This window comes from Lissotriton vulgaris, chromosome 3_2 (assembly GCF_964263255.1).
Source record: "Lissotriton vulgaris chromosome 3_2, aLisVul1.2, whole genome shotgun sequence".
NCBI classification, from domain to species: Eukaryota; Metazoa; Chordata; class Amphibia; order Caudata; family Salamandridae; genus Lissotriton; species Lissotriton vulgaris.
Genome location: NC_141690.1, coordinates 181,534,790 through 181,562,260, shown reverse-complemented (window position 1 = coordinate 181,562,260; position 27,471 = coordinate 181,534,790). Strand labels below are relative to the sequence as shown.

The window sequence follows — 27,471 nt, the reverse complement described above, 5'->3', positions numbered from 1 at the left end:
CACAACATGCAGACCAATGCTCAAGACACTTACAGGCAGCATAGGAACATGTCGAGGTGCAAGAAATGGGGAGGCAAACGTGAACACAAATCATTACGGATGGCAACGCGCTCAGCATACCTTGCCTTGCAGGACGAGTCATGTGATGTTTGGCGCCTGCTCATTGCCCGTGTAAGGGGACACGACTCACAGCCCATTGACTGCTCCAACTGTGTGCTCTGCTGTCAGTAAGCAGGTGAAAGGGTCCAACAAGGTCACATGCCATACTACAATGCAGTATGTCAGATTTAGGAACGTTGCCAAACGACACTATGCAGCTCCGCTCATGGGACTGCATCACCTTGCACAGGTGTATGTCAACACGCGTAGGTGCACGCACATGCATTCTGAGCCCAGGCAAATGCAGACATGTCCACAATTGTGGTGGGATATGTGACCATTCCTCCAAGATGCAACAAGGTGTTAGGACCTGTGCTCTAGGTTACAATCAGTTGTGGCTGCAGGAACGTAGTTACTCGTCCATAAATGCGAGCGCAGCTTCATGGGCAATCAGTTCCAAGAGTACGTCGTTTTTGAGTTCAACAAACATGAGGGAGGACCAATCTTATAACTGGTCGGGACAGATGTGCTCCGTCCACGCCGTTTCATCAATCCCCAACACATCCCAATAGGGGAGTGCCTCGATGTGGTCACTGCACACGATGACTTGTGCAATCTCCCATCCCCAACTGCCAGCACATACGCCAAATATCAAGGCATGCCATGCACAGATATCACGGTTGCGCTCCTGGTCGTGGGCCAACAGGGGGCACACACACAAATCATAATCCAGTTCAGTTACCATTGTGTTGGATAGGCAGACATCCATGGGCCACTCGAATGTGCATGATCGACAGTGGAACCAGGGCTGGACGTAGGTGACGTACGCAAGACGGAAGCTCAGACGGTAACTGATGTGCAATACTGCCTGTGGCAGTGACCCCAACAGATGCAGCATACATGCACGGTACAGTTCCAAGTGACAGGGGTTGTGCAAGTGCCCGGGATGGCCTGCCATTGCGTTTGTTGGTCTTGTAGAACCGGCACTCTTCAGACCGGCGGCAGTTATGTGGACGATATGCCACAGCTCGGAGCAATGAGTCATATGCGTGTGCAACGCTTGGACGTATGGGTTGTGTTTTACTTATGTGTCAAGGGCATCCCATTCAGGAGTTTGTGGTGTGGGACTCGTCAACATCTGGTATGGTATCTCTCTCAGGGAGTGCCAGCCGCATTCAAGACTAAGGTCGGAGGTTAAGATGTCCTTCTGCCTTATGTATTGAGACAAAGGAGCTTTCATACCTAATGTTAATCTAACTACTGCTTGCATTTTGAAATGTGATGTGGCCTTTGCGCTGCAATTGATGCCAGGCCTTAGACTTATGGTGCACCAATAGCGATATACACACAACAGTTGGCATGTATGAGCCAAGAGCCCGATTGGCCTTGCACTCCTTGTACAATCTATCTCTTTCTCTCTCTCCATCTCTCTTTCTCTCTCTCTCTCCCTCTCTTCCTCCCTCTCTCTCTTTCTTTCTCTCTCTGTCCTTTGATGACTGCATAACACACCTTCCTATCTTGAATTTTGTCTTGCAGGCTGTGACTTACAGATTGTCCAGGAATGACCCGCTGTGACTCTTCCAAATAGTTGTTTAGAGTCAAATTTGATTGTGATATTTTGTTTGAACTTTCAAATGGTGAATGAATGATTCTCCTTTTTCTGACCACACATGAAAGTCAATTGTTGTAATTGTGCGACACCAGGCAAATGATTTTGTTCATGATTTCGTGAAGTTGATGTGCAATATCTTGGTCCGGGGGGGTAAGTAGGGCCCCAGGGACCAGGTGGGGGGTCCTGGGGTTGGTGGCAGTGGGTGTTGTAGCCCTCTTGGGTATCTGTGCTGCATGATAGTTGGCTCCATGGCATCTGTTGGTCTTCAGATGTGGCTATGGGCTGTGCTCCCTTTTATGGTGCAGGTTGTCGCCCGACTTTACACCAGGTAAGAGCATGTGTTAAATCCCTGCTGCTAACACACCTTATCGCATGTTTTGTGATCTTATCGCAGATCTGGCTGGTCGTTGCAACGTGGTGTTATCGCTGCTTTTTGCACGGGAACACCTACTCTGCATATCATTAGCGTTAGTTGCCAGGTCATGTGTGGCGATGTTTTTTGTGGCTGCTATCGCAGGGGAACTGGTGATATCGGCTGTTAGCACCAGCGTGTGAATGGGGCGATAAGTTTATCACCACTTTGGCTGTGATAAAGTGCCAACAACTCGGCGATAAGTCCTTGAGAATATGCCCCAGTGTATGAGTGTATGCTGAGAAATAAAGAAGCATCTGACTGCAGCTCACGTGTGGTGTATTTAACTCGCATGTTCCAGGGCGGGAGAATACACTACAACAGGAAACAAATCTGAGAACTTGGCATCTAACAAGCAGCGGGAGGTGGAATATTTTTACATGAAAAACAAGGAGGCGACGGCAAAATCTGTTTTCGTGCGAGGTGCTGGGGAAAGGTCTACCATAAGTGCACGATACAAATAAAATAAATTTTAAAACTTGGAAAAAATCTTCTCTTTTGTGTCCATTAAAGTTACTAATGTTAACTCTTTAAAAGGTTTCCCCGGGTAATATTCTTATTTTTCGCTTATTCTGCGTCACCTTTTCGAAAAATGGCCATCTTTTCTCTAATGCAAACGTTGGGCTAATATAATTATTTATCATTCTGCTTCAAAATTCCTCTCTCCTGTGCTGCCAAGTGGTCGTAGTTTCCCACTTGTATTTACAAATATACCGTGAGATAATAACAATTGAAACAACGTAACTCAAAATTACATTTAACAAAATTGACATCATCTGTATCGGGAAGTACTTGTATATTAGTTCTCTTTCAATTAAGTGCCCACTAGGACGATGGTTGTTAACATTACGTCATAACGAAACATATATTGCTGTTGTAGTCCTACTTTTGTCTCAGAGAACGGTTGAACAGTATACGGTAGCAGTCAGTGCAGCCACTGCAAGACGACAATACATGTTCTTTCAATTTTTCGGAATGTATGTATTTTGGTAATTAGTCAAAATCAGCGTTAACCATACCACTTACATTTAAACTAAATTGGTGTTTCTACTTATAACTATTGATTACAAAATTACCCAATCATATTTTTTAAGGAAGATAATTTTTTTGTGATTAAAATATATCATCCTAAACAGGACTAATGTATATTGATCCGAACTAAACAAATTAAAGTAAATATTGATACTGTTTTCTCATTATTAAAGGTGAAATGTACCAACTCAAGATGGCTTCCCTCTGTGTACAGCAGTGACTGGCTTCCTAGTTTGACAGTTCCCACGGTGATCTTCTATTCTAACGACCCACGTTCCTTGTTTCCCCCTTCCGTACTCTGTGGTTGGCTGATCTACCACGTGCTCCCTTGGTCTGTGATTGGTCCGCGGAAACGTCAGGCAGGCGACATCCTGTTAGACCCCTTGCCTGCTGTCAGCGGCTGAGTTTCATGCAGAGTGGCCGGTACGCCAGGATGTTTCTCCGGCCACAGCTCGATTTTAATAGATAGAAGGCGCCTCCATTCATTGTCACCGGAGGCGGGGCTAACTGAGGGACAAGCCTGTGATTGGCGAGAACCGGTGATTGGCGGCAGGCTGGTCCTGTAACTTCTAACTGCTGAAGATGGCCACCTTGGAGAAGCTGATGAAGGCCTTCGAGTCCCTTAAGTCTTTCCAGCAACAGCAAGGACCCTCTGCCCCAGCCAGTGCTAGCACCTTGCCGGAAGAGCCTGCACAGTCTAAGCCGTGAGTACCAAGAGACTTCAGATATCTGAGAGGGGAGGGACACTTGACAGCTGAGTGGAAGGTGTAGCTGTCACCTGAGGGAGGCAAGTAGCAGCAGAAGGGGGAACAGTAAAGAGAAACTCCTGGGGAATGGAGAGCTAGGCGACCCAACATGAGATAGTGAAATGATAGGAGCAGGAGAGGCAGTCGCCTTCCACCTGAAGAGATGGGTGTACAGGAGGTAGGAGAATCAGTCACCATGGAGGAATGAGGGGGTAGAGGAAGTAATGCCCTACAGAGGAAATGAGTGGCAAAGCATATGAGTAGAAAGTGTGAGAGGAAGGCCAGGCACTGGCATGGGTGAGATGTGATGGGTCGGAAGAGGGAGTCTCTCACAAGTAGTGAGCAGGAGAGCTGTGATAACCATTGACTTTGATTACCAGATGACTCATGTCCTCAGGGACACCAGGTATTTACAACCCTCTTTTCATGTGAGGCAGGCTATGAAAGCCAGGACTAGAAAACGATGATGACATAGTCACCTAGCATCCTTACTGTTTATTGAAAGGTGGCCAATAAGAAGGGACCTGCCATTTAAAGATAACAGCGGGGTGACATTATGGGCCAGCAGGGGAGTGTTATGTCAGACAGGTACTTGATAGAGCCTGTGATCACAGTACAGTGCGGAGCTCAGTGGAGAGTTCACACGGAAGTAGCTGCGTTGCTCCTGGGAATGGGATACTCTGATTTATTTGATGCCTGATGGGCCACCCAGGAGGCCGGCGTGACGGTGTGTGTGAAGTATGCCAATGTATCTAGCGCTCGCTTTTAAAACGAGAGCACATATTAATTGAGCGCATAATTACAGTTCATTAAAGGTTGATCCTAAAAACCAGCAAGTACGGACATGGTCAAACGCCCGCTATGTAATGCAATTTCCTTCTGTTTTTTACAGTGTGTATGGAAAGCGCTCTGATACCTACAGGTCAAGCTAGCGCTATATAAAATAAAAAACATACACTATTAAAGTTAAGTATATTCTCACATATAGTCTGCATCTTGAGGTAAGTTAATTTTATTTCGCGTGTTGTATTCCATCAATCAGGGGTTGATGAAGCGCGCTACTCACCCGAGAGGGACTCAAGGCGCTGAATTGAGTCATGACCTCTTCTGGTAGGAATCTCTAGCATGCCTTGGGAGCCTCTAGAGTCTAGACTCTAGACTCTAGAGGATGAAAGGGATGACCGTTGAGAATCATCAGATGCAGGGCTCTTTTTTTTCCTGGAACAATCCGGGGAAAGTGGGTAATATCTGTGGTTAATACCATCTTTTACCGGTAGTGTCCCAGGGTCACAGAAATTGTTGCACTCCTAATGTAATAGGAAGTTACTCGCGTGTTTGTTTTACTCGAAGGTCAGCAAAGGTGAACATAGAATTGCATGATGTAGGAGGTGCAGAAGAGTGGTCTCTGGGCTTTTTCATACAATGTCATTCGTCGCTTAAAATGATTTCGCCGCCCTCTTAGAAACAACTTAGTGATATTTTCTCAGAATCAATGTGGAAAAGGTTAGCATAAACAAACGAGTATGATTTGTGCTTTCAGAATGTTAGCTCTAAGAAATGCAGACAAAAAACGACGTTGAGTAGTGTTTTTTTCAATTTATCTGAACTATATATATTTTTAAAATCATTTCAAGTTGTTGGCGAAGTTTTTCATATAGCCAATCAGTTGTGTGAATTAAAAATATATTGTAAGGCAGGCAAAAGAAGCAGATGGAATGATTGGGCGGGTGGGAATTTATAGTCTAAAAATGTTGTTTCACTGTATTTTCCCACATTAAAATATGTAACTTTTCCAATATTCAGTAAACAGTTTTCCCTTTTAAAAACAGTTCTTTTTTTCCCCTAAGCACATTAGAAAAATGGTCTTTTTCAAAGGTGCTTTTGAAGTGACTGAAAGTTTTAGTCTCCGTCTTGCACCTTCCTGGGTGCCTACTTTGAAGATCACTGTGGTGCAGGATTTAGACGTCAGGCACTGACTGGCAATTAAAAAGGGAGAAATCACACAAAAACAAAAAGACTTTAGCGTACAACACCAGACGCAGTAAATCACTTTGTATTCTCGTACCAATGCGGTAGGTGTTTAGTTTGTTTCTTGAAATTGGTTGATCGTGGTTATTTGTTTTGGTTGGAGGGGAAGAGGGCATCATCAGACCCAAAGGCTCCATTTGGACTATCAGATCGTTATTTTGTACTGGTAATGTGTGATTTTGTGTTTTGGTACAACTGCACTTTTAAGTAATGTATTTGAAATCATAAAGGCTAGACAGATAATTAGAATGTATCGGTAATCGGGGTGACCTGTCTCGACCAATGCAAAGCTACCCAAAGGACTAGAGTGAATAGGAAAAACTGTGTGTTGCACTTGAAATGGGCCTGATACGGCTTCCATTCCGGCTGATTTTTGACAGGTTAAGGACAATGCAGGTTTACTATATTTCCAGTGCTAGAATGCTCTGTGCAGGTCCTGGATATCTTGATGGTTTAAAACGATCTTAGGTACATTCTGATATCTAGAATTCAAAATACTTGTAATTCACGGGGGTCTTGCTTTCTTGAGGCACCATTCCCCTGGACCTTCTCCTTTTGTGTATCTTGGTCTGAAGTGTGTTCCTTCCACATGTTGAGAAGTGCAATTAGTTTTAAAAACTGAGTTAACCACACATCGGTTAGGTCATTTGCTAGATCCTATCTTTTGTAATTTGGAAGCCCTGAAGGTTGATCCTCCGGAACCGTTGGTCTGGACGGATCATTTTTTTGTGCCATTTCTATTTGAATGTCCCAGGGGTAATAACCATGAGAAAAGGGGGGTACAACCAAAAGGCAGAGAAAGTGGGACAGGTTTTCTCCTGAAAACTTTGCCGCATCCTTGATTCAGGAGGGTCCTTCGGAAGGACTCGGCACTGATATGGATGGGGCTTGCGATGCCCTGGACCATCGTATTCAGCGTGCCCTGGACAAAACGGCCCCGTGGTCCAACATGGGATCTGCGTGGCGAACTAAATCGGCAGCGTGGTTCAATGACTAACTTAAAGCGGCAAAGACGGCTTGTAAACGCCTTGAAAGAACATGGAGAAAAAGCTACTCACCTGCCCCTGAGAGGGCGTATGAACAGGGTTTGAGAGGGTATCATGCCCTGATAAGGAAAATTCGTGCGGCCCATTATACTGAGCGGATTGACAAGGCAGATTGTTCTGCTAGGGAGCTTTTCTTAGTCTACAAAGAAATACCATCTCTGGCATCTATGGGAGAACACGCTGTGGCTTCAGTGCAATCCTGCAATCAGATAGCTGAATTTTTCTATAAAAAGGTGCATGATATCTATTCTACCTTTCCCGCTGAGGCTAGGACTGGCTCTATAGGTAGGGAGCCACCTGGGGAGGATTTCTTGGAGGAGCACAGTTTGAGGGTGTTTACGGTTCCTGGAGAGGAGTTGGTAATTAAAGTGGCCAGAGGGGTCAAATCTGGCTCCCCGCGTGACCCGGCTCCAGCTAAAATTCTAAGAGGAAACATTGAGGTGTTAGCTCCGTATATCAGACACCTTTTAACGATATCATTTGAATCTGGCAGGGTGCCGATAACTTGGAAACAAGCTGTGGTGCTTCCTCTTAAGAAAAAAATCCTATATCAGTATATCCCAGCTGAGCAACTTACGGCCGATTTTCTCTTCTCCGTATTTTGCTAAAATAGCTGAAAAGCTGGTCAATCAGCAACTCTCGGCACATATTGATGCTCGCAGGCTTTTACATCCCACACAGGCAGGATTTCGGGCCTGCCACTCTAATCTTTTCCACGGAGGCCTTGCGCAAGCACGTGGATGAGGGTCAGACAGCGGCACTGATTCTTCTTGATCTCAGATCCGCGTTCGACACTGTGGCACATCACACCTTGCTACAGTGTCTGAGGCAGGGGGGAGTGGCAGGGATGGCATGGAAATGGCTGGAATCCTTCATTCATGAGCGCAGATTCTGTGTTGAGCAAGGGCCCCACAGGTCACAGGCTTTTGACCTGAATCAAGGGGTCCCACAGGGCTCAAGCCTCAGCCCCACCCTTTTTACTCTGTACGTGGCTCCGGTTGCATTTATCACGGAACAGCATGGAGTGGAGGTTGTAACTTATGCCGACGATACGCAGCTGGTTGTGGCTTTGACGCAGCCGGCTGAGCACGCGGCTGGTAGGTTTGTGGCTTGTCTGCAGGATTTGGCTAGCTGGATGGCCAATAATTGCCTCAGACTTAATGGGGACAAAACGGAGGTGCTCATAGTGGGCAAATTAGCCTCTTAGCCTGTTCCCTTGCACAGCGCCAAGACGCCTCGGCATTAGTGTGTTTTATAAATACCATCACCCACTCACTCACTCAAATCTCCATCGGTCTGGACCTCTACGTGGTGGCTGCAGGATCTAGGGCCCCTGCCTGCTCCTAGGGATCAAGTTAAGAACCTTGGCATGTGGATCGACTCTAAGATCTTGTTCGACTATCATGCTAGGCGTGTGGCAGGTACCTGCTTTGGCATTCTTCGCAGTCTGAGGAAAACACTCGACATGCTCCCTGTGTCAGCAAGGAGGGCCCTGGTCCATGCCTTGGTTACCTCCAGGCTGGACTATGGGAATGCCCTCTATCTGGGAGCAAGTGCGAGGTGTCTCCAGAGACTGCAGTATATACAGAATGCTGCTGCACGTCTGATATTGATGATCCCTAGGAGATGTTCCGCTAAAAAGGCGTTGGAGACACTGCACTGGCTGCCTATTAAAGAGCGGATCCAGTTTAAGGTCCTGTGTATTAGTCACAAAATTGTTCAGGGGAATGGACTCAGCTTCCTGCACAGCTTGCTAACACCGTATGAGCCTACTAGGCTACTGAGGTCGCAGGGTGCCGCTATACTCAGGTCCCCAAGATCAGAAGGGCGAGAATGGGAGGTAGATCATTCCGCTACTTGGCGGCGCGCAAATGGAATACTCTTCCCCTCAGGCTCCGCATGTAGCCTGTGGAGTCAGCTTTCCGGAGGGAGCTTAAAACCTTGCTGTTTCCAAGGGTTTTGCTTGTTCTGGGGTCAGTAGTTTGGGGGGGATGCCTGGGCCACACTGGCTAGTGTAACCAGGCGCTTTATAAGGTTATTATTATTATTACTGCCTCTTCCTCTTTAGAGGCAGGTAACAGAAGCAGGATATTGCCCAGAGTGGTAAACATGGCACATGCACTTGAAATGGCGTGGAGATGGTGAAATAGCGTGGAGATGGTGTACATGCCGAATTATGTGTTGCAGTTGACCTGGTGAGAGTCTATTCAAAATGCACTGGGAAAGGAATGTGTAATTGCTAATTTAACTTAAGCCTAAGCAATATGTCATGATGTCATTAAGATTCTTTAAAGTTTCAGGTCTCAAAAGTTAGAAAAATGTTATCTGACCTGCAGGTCTGGTGAGTTGAATAATGTACTCGACCGAACTGTAATGCGCTTAACCCATCAACTAGTCTCAAATTATGTGATCCAAGGAAATATTTTATTTTATCGATTTCCTCTTTTTCTTCATCATCACAAATAAGAGCAACTTTACATTTGTGAGTTCAGCAGGTCTGCTGTGCAAAAAACGTTTGTTTGCTTTAACAGAGTAAACTTTTTCACCTTATAAAATAAAAATCTACCCCACATACAGGATACGCATGATCCCTGACTTTCCTCTTAGTTCACTAATAGAATTGTGATCAGGACGCAATCCAAATCTTTCTCAGTTCATATTTAAAAACTCACTTTTCATAAATATATTATGAGGCATGATGTGATAGTCCATGCCATTTAAAGACAGACATTCCAATCGAAAAGGCCACAAACCGTCCCACTTCATGCAGTTTTACTGATACAACTATAAAGCGTACAAACGATAATGTGTGGAAATCGGGTTTCAGCAAATATTTATCATTTGCACATCACCAAGTAAAGTATTCTGGTTTGTTTTGGTCCTATTGAAACCTTTGTTTCCATTTAATGAAAACATTTAATAAAGTGTTTTCCTAACTACCGAAATATATTTTAAAATATTTGTGAAGTTAATTTACAATCTATTTAAATGTTATGTGCCCAGCACGATTGTCGGACAGTTTGTTTTGCAAAATCCGATAACTTTGCGGTAAAAGAAAGAAAAGTAAACACCAATCTCTAGGATAAAATCAGAACAAATGATAATTTGACATAGGCTGACGTTCGACCTCTTTCTTTAAACGAACAGCAAATTGTCAAGTTAAAAAGAAAGTTACAGGCTTCTTTATTGCTCATTTGCTTTCTGAATGAACTGTACACCTGTTCTTTGCCAGGTCCAGCTCTGTCGCTGGAGAGGGCCAGTAGGCACTAGTTTGACCGGGTAAAATCTGACTTGCTGTAACAAATGAGCAAGTAGATTTTTTAAAGGCTAGAGTAACTTGGAAATTAACATTTTTTTAACCAGGTGATCTCCTGCTTCTGATGAAGTAGTCTGCCGCTGCCCATGTAGGTAACAGCGGTGGGGCCGCGTGGGGGGGGATTTCGAGGGACGATGCTGAGGGAAAATTGCTTCAGCATGCTGGCTCACTGCTAATACTTGCCCGGACCGCGGCTGGAATTAGTTCTCATGACTGTAACCTTGACTGGCTCTGTGTCCATTTTTTAAAGACCGTTTTGCACCAAAACTATATTGCCAACTTGTACTGTATGTGGATGCATTGCTCTTCTTTGAATAATTTCCTTAGAATTTCGACACCTTCCACATATGTGGCTGTGCATTTCTGTGTAGAATAAAAAGGGATTATTAAGTTTTGTTACCCCCCCAAATCACTCTACAACACTTGATTTTCAAGTGGTGGGGCAAGTGGTAGTGTAGTAACTGTAGAGAATTTAAGTACAACAACCTAAAATCTTGGTATCACTCAGTGTACCCGAGTACTTTAAAGAAGGTTATCCTAAAATGCTCCACTTACCAGTTTATTTGTGGTGACTTTCTAGTGTAGCTATGCACATTTGGATAATGAATACATGACTTGGAACAGATGTTCATTATTAGGATGAATTATTTCTGAGATTTCATGAGTTCTGACTTTTCTCATAGTTGGTTATCCCCATCTTTCCAGGCCTGGAGTGAATGAATTGTAGTACATAGTTCTTTAACCGTTCATTCACTGCAACTATAATTTTGCAACTATTGGGCAGAGAATAGAGGTCGACACCCACATTTGACTGAGGTACATTGTAGCTTCTGTGAGGCTTGGGCAGTCACTGACTATATCAAATGTCATGAAAAGACAGTTTAGCTGGTAAAAATAGTCTGTGATCACAGGAAACATGGCACAGTAACAGTCCACCTCCCCTCTCAATAGTCCAGCAATTCCTCCACTCACTTGTTGACTACATTTTTGCCTTTCATGGTTCATCACTCTGCTGTTTTAGATCCTATGAAAGGGTTAAGGTGATATACTTAGAATATGTCTCTTCCTTTTCTCAGGCCCAACACGAATCCCTGACATCCTGCCTCGGTTGACAGCTTTGCAATCCTCCATATTCCATTCCATCCAATTCTGAATAGAACATGGAATGTAGGTAGACGCTACATGGCAGTCTCAATAGCAGACTCCACAACCCCTCCCCCCGCCACCCACCCCACCATAGCAGTAAAAAAAAAAAGTTAATTACGCATAATATCAACCCCAAAGCATATTAATGAAAGAATAAGAAAGTAGAATAAAAGACAATAGTCAACTATAAACAAATATTGTTTGTCACTATTCTCAAATAAAATCTTGTAATTTTTTAGGCTTAATGATGTTCTTGCTAAACCTGTCTTTACTAACTGGAACATCTAGTGAGGTTGCTAGAGCACAAGAACCTACATCTACCCTTACAGCGTTCTCACCTTCAACATCTCCTCTCTCCCCATTGCAATCAACACTGCCTCGATGCACCACTCTTTCTCTATCCCCAGTCTTTAACCAATCAAAATGTAATTTCCTAGGCTGAATGTCTTTTCCACCTCTGTACAACCATAATAGACTGGCATGCCAAACTTTGCCACCACTCGGTAAAGCTGCACTGCACAGAATATTGTTTTACACTTAATGGTGGTGGCAATTTGCTTTCCCCCTTTGACAGAATACCAACATTTTGTACTCTAAGTATATCACCTACTTGAAGTTCAACTTTCCTCACACCATGCAACTTGTCAAACCTATCCTTGTAACCGGTCTGTGCATGATCTATCTTTCCTTAAACTTCTACGGGACAACAAAACACTAACTTGGCCTTATATATCCACCCCATTGTTAAAGGGGTCCTACTTCTCATCAGCATGAATGGTCTGTGACCTCTGCTTTTTCATTGCATAATCCTGTCTGCCCATAGCATTTTCTTTATCTCCTTCTCCGAATTCATACTATTGCTCTTCACCAACTTTTTTCCTCCGTTGATCACTCTGTTAAAACCTTCCACACTACTCATACCTTCGGAATGATCATTTGAGGTGGTCTTGTTTTGATACCCTTCCTGTTCACATATTGTTGAAAGATGTCTGCTAAGAATGGTCCCCCATTGTCACGCACTACAGTTTTAGGTAATTCTTCTAGTTGGAAAACCTCATCCATAACATTTACTACATTCATAGCATCAGCCTTGCTCACATTCTTCACTTCAAGCCAATCAGAAAAATGATTGACTGTTACTAGGGCAAACTTAACACCATTATTACTGCCCTGAATCTATCCTGTCACATACATTTCCACTCTTTCCCAAGGCATATTAGGAGATTCAAGGGGATGCACAGGCAGCCTAAAGGCGACTTGAGTCTTGTCTGAATTCACACATTTCACACACTCGCGTGCAACTCTCCACTTCCTTGTCCAAGTCCGGCCACCAATACAATTCCTCGAATCTCTACTTTGTTTTAATTATTCCCAGATGCCTTTTACAACAAACTCTCAACCTAACCTAATTCAATTCCAGTAAGCTTTATTTGGCACAGAATGCCCTAAATGTGCATAATAAAAATCACAATAAAAATGAATCTCATCTTAAAATCAATAAAATATTATAAAACTCATAAAAGACAACAATTTGTAAAAAAAAAAACACTCTCAGCTCTGAGCAATATGTAATATATGCAACAGCATAATACCTAAATAGCTGGAAGCAGCTTAGGCGAATACTGCCTCCTAATACTCACTGCGCTTCTAATAAAATCAACCACTGCACTATGTTTTCAGTAGAGTCCCACTGCTGCAGATATTGGAAACCCAACCTGTGTGACTAAAAATGCATGCAACGCAAAATCCGAAATAGAAAATGAATACAAACAATCTTATATAATGAACAAAACAGCTTTAAATGAATAGTGCATTGAACAGAACAATTGTCACAAGGAAGGAGGGGGAGGTTGTCAGACCATATACCCTGTTGCGGAAACGCAAAGGAAAAATGTATTGTGTTCAGATAAAACCTGGTTATGTAAAATCTAAATTTGGCTGTTTTCTACAAACAATAAATAAAACTCTGGCTTGAACACGGGATCTAGTAGAAAATATCTCTCCAAGAAGGCATCCTTGGAGCCCTGGTGGTGGTTATAAAAATGTGTTGTAATCATAAACCTCTTACTAAAGTCCTCATCACACAAGTTTTGATAAAGGCATCACCCAGAATTGCCAGATTATCTTTACAACTTTTGTACTACGATTATGAGGTACAAATGTACCTGGAGGAAAGAAAAGAGTGGCAGATTTTCTAAGTAGAATTTCCTTACCGATCAAGGAGAATTTAAGCTGTGATTTGGATGATTGTTGTGTTGCAGTCCTCTGAGGAGGAGAGCTGCAAGGCATCAGTGAGGAGGAATGGAATTCTGCAAAGGAAAAGTACACAGTCTTCAGGTGTGTGTAATTAAGTACGTAAACATAGGTTGGCCAGAAAAGAAGAAGTTAGACCAGAGTATGCATTCCTTTTGGGAGGTAAGGAATGAATTATCAGTGGAGAACAACGTGTTAATGAGTAAAGGATGTTTTTTTCCTCCACTATGTCCGTCGCCCCAACATATTCTGTTTCTGTCACATTAATTTATGTTGTGCTCTGTATCGTGTCGCTGCAACGTTGGGACACTTTGACCCACAGAAAATGGTCCGAAATTCTTTGAATTTTCATGCAGAATTCCTCTAGTGCTCAGCCCACTATCCCTCTCTTGCAATCTCCCGGTACATATTATTGCATTCACTGTCCTAGGTGTTACTCCAGGTGGTGTCCATCTTCCCGGTCTCCTGGCTGTGAGTGTTCTTCATCAGTGGTCACCTGTTCTTGCACAAGGACTTTTGACTGGTTATTGGTGTCCCAAGTGTGATCTGTGTGGCTCTCCACCACTACTTTTTCTCGTTCCATTTTGGCTTGGTCTTTGGTGAGCACCACTGTCGCTTACTTTTGGGGTCTGCAGCGTTTCTGAAGCTCTTGCCAGCCCTTGGTCAAACATGACTCCCTTGCCTCAGTCAGTGGGTAGCCATGTCTTCCAACCACTCATACCTTTGCTGCGGCCTCAAAGAAATGAGAGGTGCCTTTCTCAAGTATTCTCATTTTCAACTGGAATAGTAGGGCATGGGGTAGGGCCAGCTTGTGCAGATGCTGTATAACCCTGATGAATGTTTCAGGTTGTCTCTGCACCAATGTGGTATAGTCAGGATAGTTAGTGCTATTGCTCCCATCCACCGTCCAGGGGCTATGTGTCCGCGTCATCTGTGGTATTGCATCACTGTCGTGGCAGTTGAGAGGTTTCGTGGCGCGTGGTGTTGCTCCAGAATGTGGTGGCTTGACCAGCACTCCATGCACACGTTCCACCGTGAACCATCAAAACGCTTTCCCTTTCAATACTACCGATGCCAGCCAGTGCTCCAGTAAAAGCTCTATGCAGGGACTTTCTGGTTAAACTGAATTGTGATACAAATGCATAACCTGATGCAAACTGCAATTATGAAAAATCAATAAACAAATTTAAACAAAAATGCAGGGGCTCTCTGTCCCTTCTGGGAGATCGACCAGTCGAACATTATTGCAGCAAGAGTCGCCTTCTGCATAGTCTACTCTTTCTTGTAGTGCGCTTGTCTCCTTTTCCAGGGCCTGTATGCGTGAGGTGTGATCAAGGAGGTCTGGATGTGCCTGTACCAACATAGACTCAACCTTTCTGCTGTCTTTTTATGGTCTTCTCACAGCAGCACAACATCTTGCACCACCTTCTCAATTTTGTTCTCTTGCACCATTTTTGTGTCTTGTACGGCTGCCACTGCCAGTATGATGGCCATATGTGCTCCCAAGTTCTGTGTCCTTGGTGCAACTACTGGTAGTTGTCACCCATCAAGTAGGGAGTCTCTACCTCCCTGGAGTAGGTTGGTCGATTTAGTCTGCACACTTGCTACTTCTTCAGAGTAGTTAAATTCCAGTGGGCGTTGTCCTCCATGCTGTGTCCGTGTGATGTTCAGGGCCGCTTCTGTCCGCGGGGCCGCCTCTGATGGTTACCTCGGGCCGAGCCTCTGGTTTGGTTGTGGCACTCTTTTGGATACTTGTCAATCCGGCTCAGTATGCCACTCCAGGGGACCCAACCCCCTTCCAGGCCGGCACACCAGGCACGAGCACCCCCACCACCGTGGTCCTTTGGATCTCACGTCTTCATGTTCCCCGCAGTTATCACCTGCTATTGATGAGCCGTGCCCCTCAGGGCGTCGGTTCCCTGGTTTTGCTGTTGGCTCTCTGACCGCACATGCTCTCTAAAAATCGATTCCCCTGTTTGTTTCCAAGTCCTTCCCCCAGGCTGAGTATTGCCCCTTCAAATCCTGTGATTTGTGTTGTGTGTGCCAACTTGTTAACCAGTCCCCGACTCCCATCCCACCCTAGCTTACTGTGCTGCGGTATTCGAAGTGCAGACTTTGCTGTTGGCTCTCTAACCCCATGTGGTCTCTATCTGGGGTCTCGTGCTCTTTGGGGTTTTCAGGGTACTTGCCATCGGAGGTGCTGGAGGTGGGTTCCTATATACATGGCAGCTTAACTGTACAGTCGCTCTGCTGGCCCCCGCTGTTGGTGTGGGGGCGCATCTGTGGGGCAGAGGTCAAGGCGGAGTACTTGCCCAATCGCCGATATGTACCTTCCTCCAATCAAAGCTCCAGTCTGACTGGTTAGCTTGCGGGCTCTGCGGCGGCTGTCATCTAGCCTTCCACAGCTCTCAGTGGGTGCTGGCCACTTGACTCGTTTCTCTCAAGTCTGCGGGCGTCATGGCTGTTTTTCTGGCCACTGACTCCCATGGAGTTTTCCTACTTTCATGTAGTCTTGGGGGGCCTCTAGGGCTACAGGATGCTGTCTGTCTCTTACCCCATAGCTCGGCTCTCATGCTGACGTCTCCATGCATTCCAGGCCACACCCCTCAATCTACATTTGTTACCATCTGAACTTTTGAAAATCTTTTTGTTGTTTCTGTTGAGATCATGTCTCTTACCCACACCCTTACCTACTATAGCCTTATCAGAATCCATGTTTAAGACCGCTTTTGCCTACCTACTAGTTAATTCTGCCTTTCTAAGAATGGCCACAACTTCCTTTGAGTCTGCCTCCCCATTGACCCATAATCTGTCCTGTATGTTCGCGTTGTTACAGTGCATTATAATTTGGTCCTTGATTAGCTCATCGTGTAAATTTAGTAATCTACATGTCGGAGCAATTTTTTTTTTCAATGCAGACACATAGTCCTCCAGTTTTTAATTGGCACCTGGCTTCCTAGGATAAAAATGGTAGCGATCAATAGCAGCATATACAGTAGACACAAAATATCTGTCCAACTCTTCCAAGGCATGGGTGAAGACATCCCCTTAGTCACCTGACCTTGTTTTGTTTTCTATACAATTGTAGATTTTCAGACCTCCTGGACCCGAACAATGTAGGAAAGTGTTGTTTTCAATTCAGGACCCGAACAATGTAGGAAAGTGTTGTTTTCAATTCAGGAGAGAAACTATCTTTTTTAAAAGTTGCTAAATTATTTACAAAATATTCTCCCCATTCCTCCCATTTCATTGCCAGGTCATCCTCCTTGATAATGAAGGGCTGTGACAATGGAAGGTAAAAGTTACTCATAGTGGATGTGAATAAGCAGTACACTGTACTGGACAAAATAAAGTATATTTTCTACTTTCGGAATATATTTTTTTCTTCTCATTACATTGTACACCAGGTCATGATAACCAAATTGAAAGTACTACTAACAATACTACCAACAGCTATGTGTTCTTCATCAATTGCGTCTTGAACGTAGTGTAGAAATACATTGGCTTAATCCATGTATTAGCCCAACCCGAAATGCCCGTTGATGTGGGTCTGTACCTGCGTTTTGACGCCCACAAACAATACCTCTTCTTGAGTTGCTTATTCGCAACATGGGCTCAGAGGACCGCTTACCAATACATTTATAACAATGAATCCAATTGACAAGAAACATAACAACTTAAACATATATACAGAAAGAGAAAAACAGAAAAAAAAAATATTGTGTGATAAATCATAACAACTAAAGACAACTCATTTGACACAATCCAAAATCTCATAAAGTTTGCGAGAACGTACAGTGCCCAAAGCTTTTTATCAAATCACTACACCTAATGTGTTCTTCTGGGGATGGTATTGTATTGTAATTGCATTTATATAGCGCTTACTACCCCTAACGAGGCGTCAAAGCACTTTTTTGGCGAGTAGAGCGCTACGCCAGGATCCAAAAAAGATTAGTGTTGAATTTAGTATAGTGAAATATGAAAGTAATTAAAGTGGTGGATAGGTTAGTCAGTTGTTTGGATTTGAAGTATAGCCGAAGGATAGAAGAGGGAAAAGGTTTTGTATTTATATAGCGCTTGTTGCCCCTGATGGGGTGTTAAAGTGCCTTTTTTTGGGGGGCAGTAGCACGCTACTCCGGAAACCCTTAAAGGATTAGTGGTAAATTAATATTTTGAAATATGAACGTAATTTGAGTGGTGGATATTAGTCAGTTATTTGGAGTCAGAAGGATAGCAGAGGGATAGAAGGGAGAGAAAGGTTTGCATTCATATAGTGCTTGTTACCCCTGAAGGGGTGTTGAAGTGCTTTTCTGGCGAGTAGCATGCAACTACGAAACCCATAAAAGGATTAATGTTGAAAATTAGTATAATGAAAAATGAAGTAATTTGAGTGGTGGATATGTTATTAAGTTATTTGGATAAAGAAGGGTAGCGGCAGGATAGAAGAGGGAAAGAGGTTTGTATTTATATAGCTTGCTACCCCTAATGGGATTTGAAGCGATTTCTTTGGTGAGTCACACGCTACTCTGGAACCCATAAGGATTAGTGTTGAATTAGTATACTGAAATATGAAAGTAATTTGAGTGGTGGATATGTTATTGTATTGAGAGGGTTGGGGAGGGGTAGAAAAGGGAAAAGGTTTGCATTTATATAGCGCTTGTAACCCTGATGTGGTGTTGAAGCGATTTATTGGCGAGTAGTTAAAGAGGCCATGATGGAAGCCATAGAATTTTCAACTATAGTTTGGTTAAAAACAACTGCATTGACCCTATTACACTTATAATTTTAATACTTTGTTTCTGAAAATATTCATATAGTCTTCTGGATTTTGGCTTTTTAGTAAGGGACTTCGACATAATAAAAAGTGGGTTAAGGTCACTTATACAGTTGCTAGACACCACAAAATCAGTTAAGAAAGAAGATAATTTGAGAGAGAGGAGTATATGATCTATGGTACTTCCAGCTTGGTTCCCTGTAAAAATAGGAAGCATTTCTTGTGCCACCTATAGCACTTGTTATACTTCATCACCAGTTCATTCAACGCCTCATCATAAAATTAATGAGAAAAATGTGTAGCATTTTCATGTTGATCATTACTTAAACCACAGACACGTGGATCCGAATACAAACATGTGGTAATAATAACATTTCTGACCCAGATAATGTAGACCGTATGTTAGGTATTTTGATAAAAATTCTCAAAAAATGTGTCAAGTTGATCAATAATATCCCTAGACGCCTGATAAAAAATATTGTAATAAAAATAAATTAACAAAATATCGAGTTCGACAGGGAATGATCGGAAAATAACCTGAAAATAGAGGGAACCCAACATTTTGTGGTTTTAAAATCAGTGACATTAACAGAGAAGAACCTGGCAAGAACTCTTCTCGCTCTGCCCACCTTGTATGGTATTGCAAGTTGAAAAAGAGGCATGATACCAATCAATGTGGAAATCTGCTGTCAGCCAGTTCTCTTGGCAGCATATAACTTTATGTGCGTTTATGAAACTGACCCAGTTTGGATTTATAATTTTTGTACATGCTCCAGCAATGTTCCAGGAATCAATGCTGAGAACGTTCTCAGCTGGACTTTTCACTTGGTTTCCAACTGAACTGCATCTGACTGAGACAGGCCAGGGAAGCGAGGATTGGGTTCAGAATAGTGATCCTGCATCGTGTGTATATCCCCTTTAGCCAAGAGGTGAGGTATTTCCCGATTTAAGAGTAAAAGCTTAACTTCTTTATCAATAGAAGCCAAATTAGTGTAGCACCAGTCAATGTCTTCCAATATGGCCAAGTGTTCAAAAGCGTTTCTGGTGGGTATATTATACCTTTTTTAGGTCTCACGCTTAGCGGTGTACTGCGCAGCAGTGCTCGCGCAGCGTGAGACATTTTGTAGGTGAAAAATGGGGAATCTAAGCTGACCTAGGAATCGCACACTCTCGTGCCTGTGCATTCCCTTTTCAGCTACCCCATTGGCCTTAGTGTGCGTCTTTTAATGAAAGACTGCACACTATTGGCCAAAGGCGTGTGCATTGCTCCTCCCACGGCCAATTGGTGTCTATTACGTGCACCAATCGCATAATAGACACCAATAGGCCGTGGGAGGAGCAATGATCGTGCCCGGACATGGGCGTGATACTTGAAATCGCATGCTTGGCTGTGGCGCGCGCAAACGCACCACTTGTTTACAATAGTGATGTCTTTCGCGATTGTGTTACCAGGCGATGTGAATTAGGCGATAAGGGAAGGGTCCAGTTTTCCTGCTTGGCTATGGCCCACCTTGCTACGTCACAGCCTCCACTCACTGACCCCTGGGTAACATGTTATGCGAAAGTACACAACAGTAGCATTGTTCGTCCCCCCGAAATAATGCATTACAGTTAACTAAATACAAAACACCCCCAATCTTTATTTAGCAGTAGGGGCAGCAGCTATTGTCTTCCAAACCCCTCCCCCCTCTTTGGGCGTCCCTTGAATAGACCCTGTGCGTGTGCAGATCGGCTCTTGTGAACACACGGCAGCCCGGGCCATTCCTTGCTGGGTTTCAGGTAGAGGCGCCAATCAAAGGGTCTCCAGGACTAAGCCAACTGTCTGAGGGCAATGCTCGCCCACCACCCCCCCAAACAAAATACCAGAAATGTATTATGCGCCTATGTTAGGTTCATCTTCGCAGCACCTTAAACAAACACGGAGCGACACTCTACAGACATGAACATATCAAACACATGGGCTTTAAACTCCCGCTTTGGGCTTCCCTTGAATAGACCCTGTGCGTGTGCAGACCGGCTCTTGTGAACACACGGCAGCCCAGACTTCTCCTTGCTGGGTTACAGGTAGAGGCACCAATCAAAGGGTCTCTGGGACTGAGCCAACTGTCTGAGGGCAACGTTCGCCCACCACCCCCCAAACAAAAAGCCAGAAACTTATTATGCGCCTATGTTCGGTTCATCTTCGCAGCGCTGCAAACAAACACGTAGCGACACTCTCCAGACATGAAAATATCAAACACATTGGCAATACAATAAACTCTGGATTGCCCATGCAGTAACTTTCCTCCTGGTACCCTCCCTGCCAGTACCGCCAACCCCTCCATTCTGTGGCACCTTTATCCGGTCTCTCCCTACCACTCTCACTAGCCTCGCTCACGCCCCTCACTTCGCCCCATTTCCTGAACTGATGTGTCCCAGACTTTCTCCCTCGCCACCATCCTCTTTTACATTCAGACCCTGTCTCTCCCACCTTCTCCCTTTCTCTACTTTTAGTCAGTAAGTAAGTAATATATTTATTTGTATATGATTTTTTTTTTTTTTTTTTTTTTAATTTTTGAAAACCTTTATTTCACAAGAGCACACAGCTATTCAGCCTAACATCCCGGAGGCAAGGCAGCATAGTAGGCAGAGCATAATAGAGCAAATCAGGTACGGCAGGAAATTATAGGTTTATTTTATAATTTTATAACTATAAGAAGAAGACGCCAAATGGCGCCGAAGAGTGGCAATGGGAGAAGAATACAGCAAGGAATAGAAGGCCGGGAGGAGAAAGAGACCAGCAGCTCAGAAGTACAGAAGAGTGGAGGATGATAGGGGGGGGGGGGGGAAACAGGATCAATCAGTTATCGTATACAGTCGGTGTCATAGGTCACAGTGACAGGTGATCATCCAATGAAACAGGCTCGGGTGGCAGACACACATCTCCCCGGTAAGAATTCCAGGTACCCCACACCTTGTTCCATTTGTTAGTTTTACCCCTGGCAACATAGACAGTCTTCTCCCGGAACATACACCAATCCATGTTGGCTTTCCATTGTACCACAAGGGGTGCCGTATTGGCCCCCCACCTCTGAGCGATGTCTCTCTTGGCCACCATATTGCCTAGGGTCACCCACTGAGTTCGGGCTGTGTTGTGATCTGTTGGTTCCCAAATGTTGAGGAGGCACCTACGAGCTTCCGCCACAATCCCCACTCCCGACACTTCGCTCATGACCCTGTGAATCCTCCTCCAGTAGGACGCTATGGCCGGACATTCCCATAATATGTGTAAGAAGGTGGCGAGGGCACCACAGCCTCGACGACAGAGGCCTTCGGGCGAGTAACCCATGTGTATAAGACGGGGGCCAGTAACGTATACCCTGTGCAGGATTTTAAATTGGACCAGACGAAGCCGAGATGAGATGGCAACCTCCTTAGGGGAGGACACTGCACTCTGCCAGTCCTCATCGTCGATTTCCAGGCCATCCGCCACCCACTGGTCACGCAACCCAAGGAGAAGGTCAGTGCGGACATTGATTAGTTTTTTGTAGGACAGTGAGATTGCGCTATCGGGCATATGGCCGTCCAGCACTCTGTCCTCCAGCGGTGAGCTCTCCGGGATATCCTCCCCAGGGGTCATAGCAGAAAGCAAGGCATGCCTCAGCTGGGCATATCGGAAGAACTCCGAGGTACCCAGCTGGTACTCAGTCTGTAGCTGGGGGAAGGTCTTGATATTCCCTTTGGAAATCACATCTCCCACTCTAGAGATGCCAATGAGGTCCCATTTGTCAAAGCCCTTGGTGTGCCATAGTCTGCCCAACATATCGGATTCATACAGAGGAGTGAAGCTGGTCAGTCTGCCCTGCCACCCCTGCACCTTGGTGATCGTACGCCAAATAGAGACTGCCGTCCTCGTGGGACCGGACATACGCCGATCCAGAGATCTGGAGTAAAGGGCTCGGTAATAATTACCACCACTCATAAGCCACCTGTCCATAGCGTAGCCGGGACTATTCACCGGCCCATAAAACCCGTGATTGAGGGCAGCAAGCTGGGAGGCCCAATAATACCTACGAACATCCGTAGTGCTATGCCCCCGTCGTACCACGGGAGCGTGAGCTTCGTGATCGCCACCCGAGGGCGGCCATCCCAAAGTAGGGCCCGCTGAAGACTCTCAACTTCCCGGAAATATCGGGCCGGTACCGGGTCTTGGGTGTTTTGTAGGGCATACAGGAATCTGGGCAAGGACATCATTTTAAACAGGGCCGCTCGGCCAAGCAGGGAGAGCGGGAGCTCACGCCAGCCCTCCACGTCGCGTCGAAGGCGCTGCAGTGGGGGGAGCAAGTTCTGGTCGTATCGAACCTTCGGGTTCCCAGAGATGTAGATCCCTAGGTACTTGAAGCCCTGTGTGGCCACCTGAATGTTGCAGCCTCTGGGGAGGCGCGGCGTGTCCCCTTTCAATACGTATAGGGAGGACTTGGCCCAGTTGATAATCAGGCCAGAGTATCTCCCAAAGTGTCTGAGCACGTCACAGGCAACAATGAGAGACTTGTACGGGGACGTCAGATATACAGGGCTCGACAAATCCACTTGCCCGCTCGGATTTGCGAGGTAGAATGGATGAGGACGAGCTATTTTTAGGTCCTACTCGCCCTTTCTGGCGAGTAGGAAGACAAACTAACTTTTGTCCTCTGTCTTTGAAAACGGAGCAAAAGTGACAAGATAACAAGATTTAAAGGCATTTTTATTGCTCACTGAGGGACTGAGCAATAAAGACGCCTTTAAATCTTGTTAACTTGTCACTTTTGCTCCGTTTTCAGAGACAGAGGTCAAGTAGGTTGTAGTTGGGTCAAGGGGCTTTTCCAAGTAACTAGACATGCAGGACTAGTACAATTTTTAAGATTTGTCGAGCCCTGGATATAGGAGGATGTCGTCTGCGTACAGGGAGATACGGTCCTCGAAGTCAGGTGCCCAGGTGATACCATGGAGGTCAGTGTGGAAGCGCAGTGTGGCCGCCAAGGGCTCGAGAGCCAGGGCAAAAAGGAGAGGCGACAGGGGGCAGCCCTGCCTGGTACCCCTGTGAAGGACAAAAGACGTCGACAGGCGACCATTTACGGATACATTAGCCATTGGGCTGGCATAAAGAAGTTTCACCCAGCTAAGAAAGACCGGGCCAAAACCGAGCTTAGCTAACACTGCCCAGAGGTAATTCCACTCGATGGAGTCAAACGCCATGGTGGCATCGAGGGATGCCAGCACAGCTGGCTCCGTAAGAGTGTGCGCCCTAGCCAGGGCGCCGTGAAGCCGTCTCAAATTGAGGGCAGTGTTGCGGTGCGGAATAAAGCCCGACTGGTCCGGGTGCACCAAGTCGCCAATGACCAGTCGGTTGGCAAGCAATTTGGCGAGGACCTTGGGTTCGGTGTTCAGGAGGGAGATAGGCCGATATGAACGACACACATCCCTTGGTTTACCGTCCTTGTGGATGACCACAATAGTGGCCACCCTCTGGTCCAGGGGGAGAACGCCGGCGTCTCGCGCCTCCAGGAACATAGTACGGAGATGCGGGGAGACCACATCTGGCCGTATCTTGTAGAGCTCAGCCGGGATTCCGTTGGGACCCGGCGCCTTGCCAGATCTCAAAGAGCGGATCGCGAGGGCAATCTCGTCAGAAGATATGTCTCTGTCCAGATCATCGCGATCCGCCTCAGAGAGACAGGGAAGATCCACGGTCGAAAGAAGTTCTGCCGAGTCGGCCTCTGAGCAGTCAGAAGTGGAGGTGTAAACACCCCTGAAATAGTCGGCAAAAGACTCGGCAATGGCGGAAGGGTCAGTGACAGGGGTTCCATCTGCACCCAGGATCTCGGGTACAACCCGACTGGCCAGCTCCCTCCTGTCCAACCAGACCAACAGCTTGCCAGCCTTGTCTCCCACGTCGTAGATACGGCCCTGCTGTTCCCTAGCCAAGGTCTGGGCGGCATTCGTAGCAAGATCTCGGTACTCCAATTGCTTGAGGGAAAGCGCATGGAGGAGGTCTGGGTTAGGTTCAGGATCCAGCTGGGCTTCGAGGTTCAAGATCTCTTCCTCGATACAAAGGAGATCGGCATCTCTATTCAGACGGGCCTCCGCTATTAAAGCAAATGCCTCGCCTCTCAGGACGGACTTGAACGCCTCCCACAGAGTCGCGGCCGACCCAACCGAACCCTCATTCTCGGAGAAGTAAAGGTTTATAGCCTTGGCCAGTAGGGCACGGGTCTTCGGGTTACGGAAGTACCAAGGATTGACCGTTGCCGGTCGCACCGACAGGGCGATATCGAAATCAAAGGAGACCAGGAGCGGCGAGTGATCAGAAACTCCTCGCACCAGGAAACGAGCCTCTGACACAGCCGTAGCGTGAGCTGCCAAGGTAAGGACGTAGTCTATACGGGACAAGCTGCCATGTGCGCTGGACAGGAAGGAGTACTGACGAAGCGTGGGGTGTAGGAGTCTCCAACTATCTACAAGGCCCATTGAATCTATAAACGAGGGTAGCCACAATTGAGAGTGGCGAAGGTCTCTAGACGGTAGCCGGTCCAGGGTGCCAGAGCAGACCGAGTTGAAGTCACCCCCAACAATAAGTAAGCCGTCAGGCAGAGCTAAAATGGCGCCACCAAGGTCCTGGAACGTGCTGGTCTGTAGGCCAGGCGGGACGTAAACTGAAAGTAGGATGAGGGCCCTCCCCTCCCACCGCCCAGCCACCGCTGCGTAGCGTCCCCTATCATCTATCGTAGTGACGTCAATCTCCAGCGGAAGGAAAGCCCGGACAAGAACGCCCGCCCCCCGAGAGCCCGAAGTGAACCCTGAGTGTGCCACCATCTTGTACCCTTTGCGATTGAGCGCCTTACACGAGTTCCCAATCAGATGTGTTTCCTGTAGAAAAACCACATCAGGCATGTGACGCTTGAGCATTTGAAGCACAATCCCCCGTTTGATTCGGTCACCCAACCCATTGACATTCCAACTGATCACTTTTAATTTCCTACCCCCCATCATCATGGCACCCTCCCCTACCCGGCCCGAGAGACCCTTGCAGAATCAAAAGTGCAACAATATACATCACCCATTGCCGAAAGAAAGAAAACAAAAGCACACTAAGAGACATTCGAACTTGTCCCAAAACACCCCCCACCCTGCACCCCTGCAGCAGACTAAAAAGCCCCCCCAACCAGCAGTGTGCCTGTCGCCCCATTAACTAGTCTACAAAAAGCCCCAAGAGGAGTAAGGATTCCCCGCGGACACCTCCCGCCGCCCCCCATGAAACGACAGGAGCTCCAATTGCTATTACACTGGAAAATGGACGAATGTCACATATAGCAGGACCACCAACCGCCAGTGTCCTCGTAGTAGAGCCAGTTCTCACAAATCAGCGCCACCAGCAGCGCCCCCTTCGCTGTTCTCGCGGTCGTCGCTACGCTGTGGTAGGGTGTTGAGCCATTCACTTACGTTGTCCGGAAAGTCAAAGAACAGTGCACGGCCTTCGTGCTCAACCCGCAGCTTGGCCGGGAACATCATCGAATACTTGAGTCCCATGTCCCTCAGTCGCCGTTTCACTCCCACGTAGCTTTGGCGTTGTCTCTGTACCGCCCTGGTAAAGTCAGGGTAGAAGTGCACCTCAGAGTTCTGGTACTGTAACGGTCCGTGCCTCCTGGACGCCTGTAAAATTGCGTCCCGATCCCTGAAGTTGAGGAACCTGGCAATGATGGGTCTAGGTGCCGCTCCCGACTTTGGCGGGCCACCTGGTACCCGATGTGCTCGCTCCACCGAGAAGAATTTGCTCAACCCGGGGGGAGTAAGATGGTTCTGTATCAGGTCCTCAACGAACAGGTCTGCCGATGCCTCTTCCGACCCTTCCGGAACACCAATGATGCGGACATTCTGTCGCCTGGCACGACCTTCATAGTCGTCCAGTCTCCTGGAGAATTGGTCAGAGGCGAGTCGTAGGGTCCGGACCTCGGTTTGCAGGTCCGAGACGTCGGTGGTAAGGCTCGAAGTTTTTAAGTCCAGCGATTTCACCCGATCGTTGGTTTTACCCAGGTCGGCTCTGATGAGGGTGAGATCCACCGCCAATGTGTCCACTTTGTGGGTCAAAACCTCGTGCTGTTTCTGTTTTTCGGCTCGTATGCCCGAGATGGCCCCCATAATGTCACTGAGGGTGGGCTCGGACCCGTCTGGCGAGCCCGATGAGGAGATGTCCTTAGTGGAGGCCCCCGGTGCAGGCGAGATGCGCAGTTGAGCATACCTATCAATCCTGTTCTGCTGCACTTGGGACTTGCCACGAACTCCTTTGTTCGACGTCTTGTCCGGGTCGCCCTTGCCCGCCATGTTGGGTTCGATGAGACCGTGGGGCCACCACACACAGCTCCGAGCCTAAGGTGCGCCGAGCCGAGGTTGTAGGACAGATGTGGAGCACAGTCTAGTGATAGGAGACACAGCAGTATCGGAAATTCCGCCAGTGGGGATCACCACCCAGCACTACGCATCCCAGTCATGTGGAGTGACGGAGACCGAGGAGACAATGGCGCTTCCTTGGCAAGGGGCATCACACGACGTAGCTCAGCGTAGGAACCTCCGATTCGAAAGCGGGAGGCAGGCTCCGCATCAGTGACCCGTCAGCAGTCGGAATCCACCTACGTGGAACAGGATTTCGAGCAGGATTATTGCGGAGGGTCGGAGGGTCTGCGGAGCTCCGAGCTTACGCGGCCATCTTGCTTGCCCGCGAAGCTCCTCCCTCTATTTGTATATGATTAATTTAAATCTTTACAAAAATATAAAACGCCATATAACAGTACAAATTATTTAAAATGCCATATAACAATACAAATTATTTAAAATACAGCAGTTACTATTGTCAATTCAAGGTTGTTATTAAGTCCCAATGAGTCTTTCAAGTGTGCTTGAATCTTTCCTTCATTAAATCAAAGAACTTCACAACCTGGCAATTCAGTTTAATATCGCTGGAGGAAAAACAAAGTTTAACTGCCTGCCTACAGGT

The 27,471-nt window shown here is 46.3% G+C and overlaps 1 protein-coding gene across 2 annotated transcripts in view; it reads left to right on the top strand.

The window, feature by feature from the left end:
* The first annotated feature begins 3,436 nt into the window (after positions 1–3,436).
* Positions 3,437–27,471, top strand: part of HTT (huntingtin) — a 2,178,328-nt gene continuing 2,154,293 nt past the window's right edge. Inside the window, exon 1 of one of the 2 annotated variants that reach the window (XM_086964158.1) lies at positions 3,437–3,859. In XM_086964158.1, the coding sequence (XP_086820284.1) occupies positions 3,738–3,859 (122 nt within the window). In that variant the 5' untranslated portion in view covers positions 3,437–3,737. The remainder of the gene's footprint in view (positions 3,860–27,471) is intronic. The other variant, XM_086964157.1, reaches the window with a different exon arrangement.